This window comes from Lissotriton helveticus, chromosome 5_1 (genome assembly GCF_964261635.1).
Source record: "Lissotriton helveticus chromosome 5_1, aLisHel1.1, whole genome shotgun sequence".
Lineage (NCBI taxonomy): Eukaryota > Metazoa > Chordata > Amphibia > Caudata > Salamandridae > Lissotriton > Lissotriton helveticus.
Window position 1 is genome coordinate 1,369,566,370 of NC_136065.1, and position 16,144 is coordinate 1,369,582,513.

Below are 16,144 nucleotides of genomic sequence, written 5' to 3' on the forward strand. Positions count from 1 at the left end.
ATGTAGGACCCAAATGGGCAAAAGAGCGGCCTCCCATTTTTGCCAGCCTAAATCTGGGAACGGAGAAATCACCATTCCCTGATGATCTCAGGGTTCGACTAGGCTTATAGGCCTGGATAAGGCCCTGAAGGTATTTAGGAGCTGAGCCTTGTTTGATTTTAAAAACATGACAAAGGGCTTTGAATCTAATTCTATTCGGGATTTTGAGCCAGTGAAGGTCACGGAGTGCTAGAGAGGCAGATGTTCTCCTGGGAACATTGCGGAGCAGCCGAGCGGCAGCGTTCTGAACAACCTGTAGTTTTTTTATGGTTGTCCGGCTTGTTAAGCTTTCGGGTCCGGTACGATCTTCGGCTTCGGCACCGATGCATCTTCCGAAGGATCTTTGTCTTTGGGCACCGAAGGGTGTTTCGGCTTCGGTGTCGAAGAATCCTTCGGTGTCGAAGGATGTGTGTGCTTTGGTGCCAATGGAGGAGGTGGAATTGGCACGTGTGGTTTTGTCGGTGCCGAGGCACCGGAAGGCGTAGTTGTTTTCCTCGGAGCCGAGCACGAAGGCGGGGCGTTGGAGGGGACATTTCGGTCTCGACTGGGCCCCAAGGGTGGAGTGCTGACCGTTGCCTTTGGCTTGGATAGTGTCTGTTGTGCAGGGGCAAGAATACTCACGGGTTGCCGAGATGGAATCGAGTCATCTGAGTCCTCTGCCCCCGATATGATCTGGAGATCAGGTGAGTCTTCCTCGGCGACGAGTGGAGCCTCGTCCTCGGAGATGTCCTCGAGTGGTTGTTCGTCCTCGGAGACGTCTTCTTCGATGATCTCCTCCTCGAAGATGGCCTCCGGTGCTGGTGCTGATCTCCTCATCTCGTGTCGACGTGCCCTTCGGTCCCGAATGGTCTTCTTCGATCGGAAGGATGCACAGGCTGTGCAGGTCGACTCGTCGTGATCCGGTGATAGACAGCGGTTGCAGACCTCGTGATGGTCGCTATGAGGGAATTTTGCTCGACATACCGGGCATCTCTTGAATGGAGTTCTGTCCATGAGGCGTAGGCCGTACGGCACCGATAGGCCCAACGTCCAGCGTCGACGCACCGGAATGTAACTGATGTCGAAGGTAGTCTATTCGATGTCGATAATGTTTTTGTAAAGTCTTTACGCTTCAAAGTTGCTAAAAAGTCTTTTCTAGCCGGAGCGGAAAACTTTAATCCGAACCCAGTGGCGGAAAAAAACAATCTAAGGATGGAGTTGATGCCCATGCGCAGTATTGTCCAAGGGAGGAGTCACCTATCTCGTGACTACAAAGACTTGTTCCAAGAAGACAACAACCTGCAATCATCCGAGCCCAACACCAGGTGGCGATCTAATACACAGTATACGATCTGCAGCTCATATGCCTCGAACAGTATGTTTCGAGTTAGAAATGGGACAAAAGGAATATACTGCATAGAGGTACTTTACAGCAACTTACAGGACCAATCTTATGGACATAAGGTGAGTATGGGGCAGGGTCCAAGGCAGCACCAACATGTCACCTCAGGCAGTACTGAGACGTCTGGGTGCATTAGTGCAATTAAGCGTTGTGTGCCTTGTTGAAGTCAATGGGGATCGGTCCGGTTACAAAGAGGCTGCAGGTTTGGATGAGGGGGGAGGCAAGTCTGGTTGAACCAACGGGGGGTGGGGGGGTATCACAATGTTTGGGTATGTGGGGACGCCATTGGTCCTCTTCTCATTGGGCCGGGGCAGACGGGTGCAAAGGTGTCCTGAGGCATCAGGTTTTTGTCACCGGAGGCACTTGGGGTAGAGGGGGCCTGCACAAATAGGCTGCAGGTGGCACCTTGAAGTTCACAGTTGGCAAACCCAAGGTGGGCTTCGGGGGCTATGGGGACCCCACTGACACCATTGGCCCACTTCGACTAGGGCTAGGGGGCACGGGGGCAGCGGTGCTGTCCGGCCTTGGGATTTTGGTGGTTCAGAGTCCTTGCAGCAGTTCTGGGATGCCTGCAGGGTGCAGGGGAGCAGCTCCGCTATACCACAATAGTTTCTGAGTCTTGGGTGAAAGCTGGAAGTCGTCTGAGGCTTTTGGAAGCACAGGCAGCTGCAGGACGGGTCATCGTTGGCGCAATTGTCGAGGACAGCAGACAGGTCGGTAGGGATGGCGCCAAGGAAGTCGCTGGTCTTCTGTTCTTCCTTCTTGTAACTTTTTAGTGTCTGTTTTCTTCTTTCAGGTCATCAGGATCTGATTTCCTGGTGCCAGGGGCTCCCCTAAATACCAAATTTAGGGGCGTGTAGGGTAGCAACCAACGAGCTAATTACCCCTAGGGTCACAGCGCACTATAAATGACCACTTCCTGTGGGAAGTAGGCATAACCTTGTCCCAAAGTTCCTACTTCTGTCATCAGCAAGATGACAGACTTTTCATTTTCGTGTCTACATCAGGTTAGCCCACATTAGGGGTAGAACTAGCCTCAGGGTGAACACGCCTCCCTGACTACTAATTTTGGTGCCAGTCCAGGTGCCAAATGGGCCCTGGGTTGGGGGGGGCAATCAGCATCCCCTCAACTCTGAGGAAATCCAGATTTGCATACCAAAGGCAGTGGGCTCTTCACCCCCTGCCGGACAGGCTTTGTTCCTGACCTTCTGAGTTTGTGGGCTCTCACCCCTGGGGGTCACAAACTTGATTGTGGCGGCAGGCTGATCAGAACCAGCCAGCTCAGTAGTAGTTGGTAGGGGCACCTCTAAGGTGCCCTCTGGGTGCATGTATTAATAAATCCATCAGTGGAATTAGTGGGTGTTTATTAAAACAAGATGTTTGATACCAAACATCTTTGGTTTCAGTGAGGCCATCATGTAGCTATGGAACTCGTTTTTTGACCAGTGCCCAGCACATGTATTTAAAATGCCTTCCCTGATATGTCCACACATGTATAGTACACCCTGCCTTAGGTCTGTAAGGCCTGCTGTAGGGGTGATTAATCTATAGTGCATGCTGCGTCTGTAGGCATAGCTAACAGGCTGTGTGCCATGTTGTAATATCACTTTTGTCAGCACCAAGACGTGCAGCCTGCAATGGCAGTTTACATGGACTTGGTGAGGGTTCCCTTAGGGGAGCATAATACATGCTGCTACCCTTAGGGACCATATTTAGCCTCCGTGCCCTAGGTACCAGGGGTACCATTTAAAAGGTATTGCCAATTGAGAAAACAACTGTACCGTTTAGGGAAAGAGAGCTGGCACTGGGGACCTGGCTAGCAAGAACCCAGCTAGCAGGAACCCAGTGCACTTCCAGTCAATAATTGCACCGAATACCAGGCAAAAGGCGGGGTGACCATGTCAAAAAAGGGCACTTTCCTACATCCTCCTTTCAGATGTTATTGCTGATATTTCACCACTACAACACTTCCTTCATATGGAGCATAACCAAGATGATATCATCCCATTCTCAGCTCACTTGCTACCATTGTATGTTCAGTTTCTCTTGAAATGTTTTCCTGCAGAGGCAAACAGATCAACAGTACACACAACAACATGCTGTCCAGCAGCTTTGAATTTTCTCACTGTGGTGGTCGCCTATGATATTAATTTAGAAGCTGGTCTCTCTCTAGATAGAACACTGTCCCTTCTTTGAAGAAAATTCTGCCAGTCACTGCCCCATGAAATAGAGCACCCTTTGGTGCCCTGTGGTGTCCAACAGTATAGGTGCAGCCCCAACTCAAAGCTCTTCTCTGTGACATATGCTCCTACTGAGAAATATGTGGGCCATGGCAAACAACTTAACAGACCCATGAGACAATCCACAAGGGCCCAGGACCTACTTCATGCCTCGTTTGAGAGCCTGGCTCAACTTATGTGGCTCACTATTCACTTCATGTTGCTGTGCAGTGGCCAGAGGATCTGTGAATCACCACTGACATGGCTATTCCAGGGCTTAAGGAATCATTCTTGCTGTGAAATATTTCAGCTTGATCAACACTGCTGGGATCAGTGGGATGTGAGTAAAAGCGTAGAGACACTTTCCTAACCAGTTGATCAAAAGAGCATTCTCAATGGAATCAGGTTGGTAATATCAAGTGTGGGCATTTTTTGTTGTTAGCATCTATAGGTCTACTTGTGGATAATCCCATTTTTCGTAGGTTCCTCGCAGCACTTCTTTATAAGGATCCAGTTGTGATTTTCTTGCATTAGTCGACTGAGGGTATCAGCTTGTTCATTTTGAATCCAGGGTATATGAACTGCTGAAATAGTCAGACCTTTGGCGAACATCCATCTCCAAATGATTTGGGCTTCGAGGGACAATGGTCTTGAGTGTGTTCCCACCTGCTTGCTCAAATACATGGTAGCTTTATTGTCTGTAGGAAAAAGAAGGGCACACATTGTGAATGATCGGAAGTATTACTTCTGAGGCAGATTATAGCTCCTGACTCCAATAAGTTTGTTGATATGGTAGGACTTTTAATTCCCCGACCATCTTCCCTGACATGGATGTCCTGATGAAAAGGTACTCCCTTCAAGAGAATAATTGGACATCTTGTGATGAAGTTGCCCTGCTCTCTCAGCCCTCCAATTTCTGGTACCATTGGTCTTCCAACTTGCTGTATTGGCCTCATGTGGAGTGTAGAATTCATATTTAGAAAAATGAACTATTTCATGAATTCTAGTAATGAGGAAATCCATCAAGCAGTTGGATGGAGTGTTTGTTTCAGACAGCAACATTTCTGTTAGATAGATTTGATGCTCTCCTCCAGAGCACACTTTTGCAACAATGGTGTCTAAAGTCACTCCCAAATAGTTGCTCCTTTGCACTGGAGGACTTGTAGTCTTCTGAAAGTTGCTTTTTAAAGTAAGACTTTGCAATATTTCCACTGCTGGTTTCAAGTGCCCCATTACTAGGTCAGGAATATATGTTTTTTATTAACCAATCATTCAGGTATGGGTAAATGATGTTTACATTTCAGGGGTAAGCAGCTACTACTGCTGTGCACTTTGGAAGAGTGTGGGGAGCTGACTTTAGTCTGACTGGTAATGATATTTTCCTACCAGGAATCTTAGTAACTTACTGGAATTCCTTCAAGCAGAATATGGAAATATGCATCTGTAGACCTATTGCAAATACCAGTCACTTTGATGTAATTGGGGATCTAGCAGAAGGCCAACTTTCTAAACCTTAGATTCTTAGATCGAGAATTGGTCTTAATTCATGCTTTGGTCCTTTCTTTTATATCAGAAAGTAACAGCAATAAATTCCTGTTCCCTTTTGGTAAGAATGCACTTTCCACTGCTTTTTTTTTTTTTTAACTAAGATGTTCGATTTCTTACTAAGAAAATCTTGATAATGTTGGAAAGAATTGTTTGATGGTATAGTAGGTGAAAACATAAGCTTTTTCTTGAGGCTTTTAAAATGTAAATGTTTTACTTCATGAGCACTCTCTCTTAATCTGCATGACCTTTGAAAAGTAAAGTGCCTGAACATGTAAAGTTAAGAATTCTGTAGTGGCTTCTGGTTTTAAGCCCGTAAACAACAACCAGGCTTTGCACTTAACACACATTCTGTGGCAATACCAATGAACAGGTACGTCGGAGGAATCTTGTGCAGTGCTTGCAACTTACATGCAACTTGATTGGAAACCAGTATTATTTCCTGAAAGATTTACTGAAAATCCTGTCTGTCCTCCACAGGTAGCTTTTCTATAAAGCTCTGTAATAAATCCCAAAGGGATCCATCGTACTGGCCTAGCAAGGATGCACCACTTGCTGTTTTCATGCTTGCAGCTGCTGTGCCACACAATTTTCTTCCCACTAACTCCATCTGCTTCCTCTCTTTATCTGTAGGAACAGTGAAGGAAGGTGAGATGGCATGAGATTTTCTCGCCACTGATACAACGACAAAATCCACAGGAGGATCAAACTTAAGGAAGAGAGGGTTTGATATGACGATTTTTATTTTTTCAGCAGTCTAATAGGAGCAGATCTCACAGAAGCTGGAAATAAAAAAAGTGCCTTTCAGGTTCCAACAGATGTGGAACCAAGGGCAATAAGGGTCTAGATGATGCACTATGATGTAGTGTCTCAGAGATCACCAACATAGTGTTGGTAGGAGTTGGGATAGGTATGTTTAGCTTTGCCTCTCCGTAGTAGTGATCTAATCAACCAATGATACTCTTACCAGAGGGGAGTCAGATAAAATTGGCGAGTAGTTTCTGATGGAGAAGTGGTCTGAAGTGTAAGGAACCTGAAGGAGAGCGCCACATCTTCTAAAGGTGCTTATGGAACTTGACCTTCCACTACAGCTTCTACGGTGCCAAGGAGGAGATTAAGAGTGCCATCTCCTTTTTTGTAGGGTCAACTTAGGAAACAGGTTTAGGTGCACCTGAGTAATCACTGGTGACTTTTGTCGCTGAACTGACTTTAAAGGCAGAGAAATAGCAGATGATAATGGAGAAAAATATGGAGAGGGAGGCCTTCATGTTGAAGGAGAATCTGACTACAGTTGTTCCTTCTCTGGTGGGTGAATACACAAGAGTCTGAAGAACATGTTACTCGTCCCCTTTTAAAGCAACAGGTCCAATCTACTGAAGGCAGGAGATCGTCTTGTTGATGGTCATAATGTCGGTGGAGAGGGTCTCCTTAGTGTCATTGGAGGTAGCACCAACGTCACAGGAGGTGGTCTTGACTTAATGTGACTTCTCGATGTCATGGATGTACCTTGTCTCGATCGAGAGCATGTTGCCAGAGTACCGATGCAGAATGAGGAGGTTGTCTTTTTTCTTACTTTATACGCTCTTTATATCTACCCCTTGGGTAGTCATTTGAGCGATGATGGTTGGGGGCGAGATAGAGAGGAAAACTTCTCCTTACACCTTTTGACATCCTGAACTTGCCTCCTATAGTCTCTCTTGCAGGTTGCACAGCCTGATATTTTGTCTATCCTTCAGGGTCCTCCTTGAAATTTGTTTTTACAATGTTCCCAGTCTTGAAGGATGGTGATCCTCTGGAAGGCATACAATACAGAGGTCATGGAGCAAAGCACGTAACAAAAAGTGAAAGCATTCGGACAAAAAAAAAAACGATTCCAGTCTGAAGTTAGAGGAAAATATGCTCTAATTCTGAGGGATGTCGAGTAAGGAGAAAAAATTAAATGACCTAGAGGCACAGTGCTTGTTTTTCTGCTTTACTTGTGCTACCTCTCTGCTAGCATTGACACACATTCCCTTTATGTACCCCCCATTTGTTTATTTAAAGAGGGTTGTGAGTGATATTTCTAGCTTTTTTAGATGTAGTGAATATTTTCCTGTTATTGGAGATATTTTTTAAATGATTAGCCTTCTTTAGGCAACAAAGTCTATGGTATTCCATGTATATGGGCTGGACAATTCTGTGCTTATGACTTTGATAAGGATCCCCTGAAAGAGAATTCGTCAATAATTGGGTAAATAAGATGCATTTCCCTCGCCCATTTATGATGTTTCATGGACCACCTACCTGGCTGTCTGTCAAGCAGCTCCTGGAACTTTCCCCTCTCAAATTCCACAGATTGGTGCTGCAGGTGGGGCCGCAGACTGAAGATAGCAAAGTTGGCCATGTCAAGTTTCATTAGGTCCAGCACGTGGAATATCTCCCTATATGGGTCAGGGGCGGGCAGAGGGTGCAGGGAGACAGGGAAGAACCACCATTATTACTTGACCATTTTTTTGTGCTATATCTCCTGCCAAACCTCCCCAAACCACTGGTTTCAATCTAGGAGCTAGTTCACCCAGATTCTAAACATTTCTAAGTTATAAAACACAGATAATATTTGAAGAAATATTATGGACAATTCATTACAAGAGCTAACATTTGTCCTGTAGTTACTGCCTGCTACAGATTTTGCCATCTTTCAAGATGAGACAACCCTTGAGCTTCTCTTTATCTGGGTGTAAAAAAATAAATAATTCAGGTTCATCCGACAGGAGAAATAATGGAGGTAAGAAAGACCTACTCATTAGTAACTTTAGTTCTCCAGTACAGGATCTTTCATAGTTCACGTTTGAACTATTCCCCATCGTCAGGCTAGAAAAAGTTGGCAGTCAATGTCTTCACAGCAGTGTACCATTACACTCCAGAACACTAAATACTCATAGAACACATACAGCCCATCCAGATCTTTGTGTGTGACCTGAACTTCAGCCAATCAGCTGCCAAGATCCACAGCCCTTTCCCTGACAGAGGCTTCCAGCTGCCAGATGTTCTAGCTTGTGCAGTGTGTAATTGATCAAGCAAAAGGCTCATGAAAGAGGAGGAGTCTGGTTCAGTATGAATCCATGAAAGGTACAAATACTGGTGAACCGCAGTTATAGGTGAACCGCAGTTACAGGTAACTTTCTTTTCCAGTATTGGATGTTTCATAGATTCATAACATAACGTGGGTATTTGTAAAGTGCATGTTCACCCAGAAGGCTATCTTAGGGTCAAATAACAGATGTTTATTGTTACCCAACTCAATGGTACTCATTATATCAACCTCCGAAGGATAAAAGGCGAGTGGACCCCCAGGGATATGAACCTGTGACCATGAGGCCAAACACACATTAGTCCACCAACCCACCAGACCCCGCTTAACATGTTTAGATTAAAATGATCAAAGCAGTATTTAAGGTAGGAATGAGGCTTACCTTGAGGCTCCTAAGCAATTCTACACCACAACCACTTTCTTCCTTGCTCGTATATTGAAAAGTAAAACAAATATGGTTCCTACAAGACGCAGCCTGCAACTCACTTCTTCTAGCCAATGTTTTGCTAGTGAGCACCCAGCGTTCCATGAAAGATATTGAAATGAAACTCAATGAACTGGCAACAGTTTAGTTTTTGGGGGGAAAGGACCCAAATAAACATAATCAAGTTCTTCATGAGACTTTCTTACAATAGGGCAGGCTTGTTAAATGTTCTCAGGAATCTTGAGATTTCTGCAAGGTGTACTTTAATTGAAGCGTGATACCCAAATTAGCTAATTTTAGAAGGTAAGGCAGAAACTTGCACAGGGACAAATTATGAAGCTCCAGATTTTCTTTTCTTGTCCATAAAAGAAAATATTTCCATTTATATTGCATGTTTTGATAGTGAATGCTACTTTAGCAGCTAAATAATCTGTCTGCAATCTTGGGGGATTTTTCCAGTACCCAAACTCTAAGGCTTGAAAAGCCAGACTGTCTACTGAAGGAATTGAGGGTAGTGATGAAGCATTTGTTTCTTATTTCTTGAAAGAAGTCACATGTCTGGTATGTACTGTAATGGACTTTAAATGGACTTGTTGCACAAATCCAAATACCAACGTTTACGCTGCCACGCAGGCCCACCATGATCACCTTGCAAGGCTCTCTTTTGATTTTGCACAGCAATCTTGAAATAGAGGAAGAGGTGTCAATGTATACAGACATTTTGTGGCCTAGTTCATTGTGAAAGGCTCTCCTCAACACTGAGAAGTACCATCTCTTTGCAATCATGGGGCATTTGGAGTTTTGGTCCGTTGCAAATATGACCCACTTGAGAGCACCCCATCACCAGAATACTAGATTTAATTGCTTTCTGTCCATTTCCCATTTGTGAGTGTCAGAGTACTGCCTCCTCAGACAGCCCACCACATTCTTGTAAATTTCTAGAATGTGTTTAGTGTAGCGATCTACACTGCGCTTTACAGCCCACAGCATGAGTTCTGAGCCGCCCTCAACAATATAAGCAGTTTTGTTCCTCCCTGCTTGTGAATTAAATAGAAGTTGGCTACAGGTATACAAAAAAAGCTGCAAGAGGCCCTTTCCCTAAAATTCACAGCTGACCAGTGGTAAATGGAACTACGACTGGACTTTGCTGGTGACCTCTGCCCGGCACCCTGTAAGTCTCTAGGTGTCGCATACCCTCCTTGTAAGGTGCACAGGAGCTTAGATGCATACATTTGTGGCTGCTTCGGCAGCAGGAAAATGTTTGGGAACTTTTGCTCCAGGTCCATGGTGACCTACAGCAAAAAGTACTTGACCTCCAATTCTATGGCATCAGATTGAATTTTAGATTTTCAGGCAAAAACCTCAAGAGCTCCAGAGGCCTAGCAAGACCAACATGCAGCAGGTATCCAACCGATGTTTCCACTGCAACTAACACAATTCCAGATTTGTCCAGCTGATAGACAATTTATTCTTTAAACAAAAAAGAAAATTTTTTCATTTCCAAATTTTCACCAAAACAAATCCACTAGGTGTATTCAAACAGGGCTCCATTGTGGTCAGTCTCAAATTATCCCAAGGTCCGGGTCTACCACATTCTTTTACTAATATCAGCACGTTTACCTTTTGGCACTAATTTCACTGATCTTTAAAAAATCATATCCCTGCTTCCATTTATTGAATTGTTTTTGTTTTAGTCTTATTTTACGCATACAATTCCCCTCTTTGTTTTAAAATAGTTTGTGGGATTTTATTATGTTTTGTGTATATGCCCTACTTAAATAAGTTACAAATAACTGTGATTTAAGCCGGACTGCTTTGTGTCATATTAATGGGGTTTGAGCACAGTTTTATTTTATTTAATTTGTTTGACAGCTAGAAAGGTAGTGGCCTTGTCTTTTTAGGTGGACACTTGCCCACAACAAATAATAACCCACTGTCCAGCAGTGATTTAACATATATGCCGGTGTCATGGTTTGTGCCATATTTTTTCTGCAAAGGTGCACTACTCACAGAGGAATATTTGAGAGTTTTCATATGCTGCATTCCTTCCTCATGTAGATGGTCTAATATGGGCAAATTGTTTTTGAGGACTTCTCTTTGAAGTTGTTTAGAAAGTGTGCTGTCTCAGCCACATGGATCAGAGAGTGAATTAGTTTGAAGGTCATAATCTAAAGGGGATTCTGTTGGTGCGGGTTCTTGGCTTGCATCATCAGAAGATACAAGTCATCCCATTCTGAAGTTCGACTAGCATCTGGTAACTGAAAACCACCTGTTTCCAGCTCATCCTGCTTATACTGATCATAGTCAGAGTAACCAATGGAATCACCATCAGTGTCATAAGCATTGTCATCTCTGGCCTTATATCTTCAATCTCCTGAACACCTGGTTCTGTTGTGCTTTGTTGTTTAAGTACACAACTGCATCTCTTAAGGATGCAGACAGTTCCTACAGGATCCTGCAATTTTCTGTTACTGGCATATGACTGTAGGTTGATTTTGTAGCCACTGCAGTGGATAATGAGCATCAAACACCAACACTACCTGTTGCAGAGATGCTAGGAAGTTGATGGGTACTTGTACCATTGGGGCAAATATTGGTGAAGATAAGGCCTTCCATAATCATGACTGGTGCTCAATAGGATCTACAGTCTCATGTCTCACGTGTGGACAGGTGGGCTCCTCACACAATGGGCATGGTAAAAATTAAAAATGCAGCTGATCTGGGCTTGTAGCCTGCTTATCATCACCTTCTTTCTCCCAAGCTCAAAAAGGCTCCATAGGCTACTTATGTTCCTCGTGACTTTTTTTTCCACCTCACGTAACTACTGCATCCTGTAGTATTAACTCTGAAGATTGAAGGGACATATTCAACTACAAGATAACCGTAGACTGAACTGGGAAAACTACTGGCAATGGAGAGTCAGCAAAGAGAAAGTTGGAAGAAAAACTGACAAGAAGCTGCTAGTTCGCACCAAGATAGTCTTCATTATGAAAACAACCTCTTGCTGCTAACGATGTACACCAACGTCTAAATTAATAGTTGCGGAAAACAGTAGACCTGCTTGTGAGAAAGTGCCCCTTTTGACCCACTTTTTGCCTGGTATTTGATGTGGTTTTGATTGTATTACCAGGGTACCTGCAACTAGGCCACCTCAGCCAGTGCTTACTCCCAAAAACTATTTCACAATTGGCCCTTCAGACCCCCTGTAAGTCCCTAGTAAATGGTACCTGGAAACCTAGTGCATTGGGACTGAACAGGGTCCCCTAGGGACCACTCACCTAGGCCCTGCTGCCTGTCACTTCTGCATGCATGGCCTGGTGCAGACAAAATGACAAAGTCGACATAGCACACTTCCTTTGTGCCATGCCAACTTGCACTGTCTAAGGTATAGGTAAATGCAAAAAGAATAAATGATTAACAGAATGCTGAACAATGTCATACATTCACCCCTGTACAGAGATCAGGGCCTAAATCCGTAGTTTTTGTGCTCCCCATGCCATTCCAGTTTAAACCAAGCCATATGCAAATCAGTCTTGACCCTGAGCCCAATGGAAGCAGTCCAGCCCAAACTGCCAGGCCACGTCCTCCCTGGACTGGAAACAAGCATCCTAGGACCGGTTTCGCGGTTTCACCCTCATCAGCCAGGATAGCTTTACTCAAGTGGCATGGAGAGCATGGGACCCATGTCTGGGCATACCTGTCTCACTCGGGGTGAAAAATGCAAAAAGAACAAATGATGGACAGAATGCAGAACAATGTCATAAGAACAAATGATGGACAGAATGCAGAACAATGTCATAAGAACAAATGATGGACAGAATGCAGTATAATTTCATGAACAAATGATGGACAGAATGCAGAACAATGTCATAAGAACAAATGATGGTCAGAATGCAGAACAATGTCCCAGGCTCACTGTGCCACTGGATTCAAGCTAGCCTGGCTGATGAGGGGTGATGCCCCGAAACCATTCCCAAGATGCTTGTTTCTGGTCCAGGGAGGACCTGGCTTGGCAGCTCGGACTGGACTGTTCCCATGAGGCACAGGGTCAAGACTGATTTGCATATGGCTGGGTATAAACTGGGGTGGCATGGTGGGCAAAAGAACAATGGATTTAACCCAGATCTATTGACTGGGGGTGAATGTTTGATTTACTTTGCATTCCATCCAACATCGGTGTGTCTTTTGCTTTCTTGCCCTTTGTGTGCCGGGTATGCCCAGATGTGGATCCTGGGCTCACTGTGCCACTGGATTCAAGCTAATCTGTCTGATGAGGGATAATGCCCTGAAACTGGACCCACAATGCTTGTTTCCAGTCCAGGAATTACCTGGCTTGGCGTTTCGGGCTGGACTGTTCCCTGGAGGCACAGGGTCAAGACTGATTTGCATATTGCTGGGTCTAAACTGGGGTGGCATGGTGAGCAAAAGAACGGTGGATTTAACCCAAATCTACTGACTGGGGGTGAAGGATCGACTTGCTCTGCATTCTGTCCATCATCTGTGTTTCTTTTACTTTCTTGCCCTAAGGAATAGGTAAATCACCGCTCTAGCAGGCCTTCCAACCCTAAGGCAGGGTGCAATATACAATATGTCTGGGCTTATCTGCCGGAGTAGATATGCCCCTACAATATTTAAGTCCATTCTTTGATGTTATAAGTGCTAGGGAAGCCATAGAGAGTACATTGGCTGGAAACCAGACACCTCGATTTCCTCAGCACCATAATGGCTTCTCTGAAACCAGGAGTGTTTGGTACTAAACTACTCCTTTCAATAAACCCACACTGATGCCAGTGTTGGATTTATTGAACTGTGTACTCAGAGGGCACTTCAGGGGTGCCCCGGGAAAATCTACCAACCTGGTGTGGTCACAGACTGGCTGTAGGCAGCCTGCCACCACCAGACATGTTTCTATACCCCTGGGTAGACAGGCTCTGCTCTCGAGGACTAGAAACAATGCAAATCCTGGGTGGAGGGGGTCACACCTCTTCACCAAGGATGGGCACAGTGCTAGAGAGGGAAGCTTCAATGGCCTGACGCCTTTGTAGTGTAACCCCCAGCCTCTCCTGCTAGCAGCATATGGCAGCCCCCAGATTACACCCCCACTTTGTGCAGGAAAACCAGTGGAAGAGGTGGAGTTAAGCACACTTTTCAGTCCTCTCTGTCTTGGAGAAGAAGGAACTCTCCCAACCAGGGCTAGGACTATGCTCCATCCCACAGGAGGGTGGCATAGAGAGGCTGTTGTCACCCCAGGGGTGGTGCCCATTAGCCCTACCTGTTACTCACTTAAAATGTCCCCTAAATCTAGTATTTAGAAGGCTCCCTCAGACCTTGAAACTAGTTTCCTGCGAATTAAGAAGGATGAAGATGACGCCATGCAGCAAAGCCTGAAGACGCCTACTTTTTAAAATGTATTTGTTTAATGTTTTTATATAGCGCAAACTAGACCCGAAGATATTGGGTATCAGAGCACTTTACATGAGCACCAGTTTTGTTACACAAGGACACATTCATTTTTGTTAGGCACGGGGAGATTAAGTGATTTGCTCAGAATCACAGGATGTTGAGCGTCATTGCCGAGACTCAAACCGGGTTCACCAGCTTCGAGGTCGACAGCTCTAGCCGTAAGGCTACATCCTCTCCCCAGAGACTTGGCTTCCAGCCCTACTGTCTTGTTTCCAGTTTTAAAGACGCAGCAAAAGAAGAATTTGCCTGTCCTGCAGCCAGTGATTTCCAGAACACGAGGAAGCCTGCTTGCCCTTCGAGAAAGACTAGAGACTGTCAAGGACAGCAGATCTGTCCTCAAGAAACCTACACTAAGGACTCCGCTGCCCTCCGGATCCGCAGATCCAGCCCACTCTGCACCCGACGCCTCCGGCCCTTGTTCAGGTGGCCCACCAATCCATAACAGGTTCCCTAGCGATCCTGACCCAAAGTCCAGCTTTGACAGACCCCTTCTAGACTCCATTACGCCACCGGCAGACTGAATCCAAAGGCTCCCCCTGACAGCGACTGGCTCTGGTAACAGGATTCCGAATCAAAGGATGCCCCTGGACCCGAAGCCCCTGGGCCTTAGTGAGCAGAACTGATGCACTGTGCCCCTACTTTCCTCTGCTCTCGCTGGTCTCCCTCCTGCAGCCTTCGGTGCGATGCCAGGCGAGTTTCTCCAATGAAGTGAACTGTGCACCAGACGCTGTATTTGCACCCTGCACCTGGCCGCCCCGGTGCCGCTGGTGGTGTATGTCTGGTGCTGCTTTGTGCCCCCCCCTCGGTGCTTGCTCCAAACCCCCCACGCCCCTCCAAGCTTGGCCTCTGCAACCGATTTACCTACCTGCAGTGTGGCTCCAAGCACCCTCATTCTACATTGAAACGCATTGGGCCTATGTCCCAAATTTGACCTCTGCACCAGGCCACCAATGTGCCACAGGTGGTGCAGACTTTGTGCTTACATGAACTTTGCCCTCTGTTGACCTTAACCCATGAAGGCTGGAACTTACCCTTGAAACTGCATTGTTGTTTTTCTCCCTAGGATTACATTAAATCATTTGAAAATTGTTGACTTTTAAAAGACTAAAGTATTTTTCCTGAAAAAAGTACTTCCCTTTTTTACAAAGATCTTAATCTTAAATTAACACTCAAACAAAGCTTATCTTAAAAAATTGGTGTGGATCTCTATTTTGAGTTGTGTTTCCCTTATTAGGCTATGTGTGTGCACTGAATGTCTTCTCTGTGTTAAGCTTAAGGCTGCTCGCTCACACTACCACTAATAGAGCACTTTGGATTTGTATTGAACCCTGTCCACTTCTGGGGAATCTCTGGACTCTGTTCAAGGTATAACCATTTGGTGTTCCAGTCCTCCTGACCTAAATTTAGCAAGGGTCTGGGGAGTGCCAAAACTGCCCCACCAGCAGCACAGGGGTGGCCGGCACAGATGTCAAAATCAGAGTCGGCCTAATGCGTTTCAATAGAGAATGGGGATACTCAAAGCCACACTGCTTTCAGGTAGGTAAATCGGTTGCAGGGGCCAAGCTTTAGGGGTTCCCAGAGAGCAAAGGCTCTCCATCCAGGAGTCCAGAAACATGTCGGTGTGTGGCAGGTTGCCTAAATCCAGCCAGTGACCACACCAGTGTTGGTAGATTTTCAGGGGGCCACTCTGAGGAACCCTCGGAGTACATGGTTTAATAAATCGCACACCGGCATCAGAGGGGATTTATTACCAGGAGTTGTTTGGTACCAAACACTCCTGGTGTCTGTAAGACCATCATGGTGCTGGGGAACTCGAGTTGTCGAGTTTTCAGCCCATGTACTCCTTTACGCTTCCCTGGCATTTACAATATTTATTAATTGACTTAAGTACTGTAGGGGAATATCCCATTCAAGCAGATATGTCCTCACCTTTGGTATAGTGCACCCTGCCTTAGGGCTGTAAGGCCTGCTACAGGGGTGACTTACCCATACCTTAGGCAATG

The 16,144-nt window shown here is 45.5% G+C and overlaps 1 protein-coding gene across 2 annotated transcripts in view; it reads right to left on the reverse strand.

Moving 5' to 3' along the window:
• TCP11 (t-complex 11) overlaps window positions 1-16,144 on the reverse strand; it is a 323,210-nt gene that overhangs the window by 173,749 nt on the left and 133,317 nt on the right. For both annotated transcript variants that reach the window (XM_078644306.1, XM_078644305.1), the window contains exon 6: window positions 7,468-7,604. In XM_078644306.1, coding sequence (XP_078500432.1) covers window positions 7,468-7,604 — 137 coding nt within the window. The remainder of the gene's footprint in view (window positions 1-7,467; window positions 7,605-16,144) is intronic.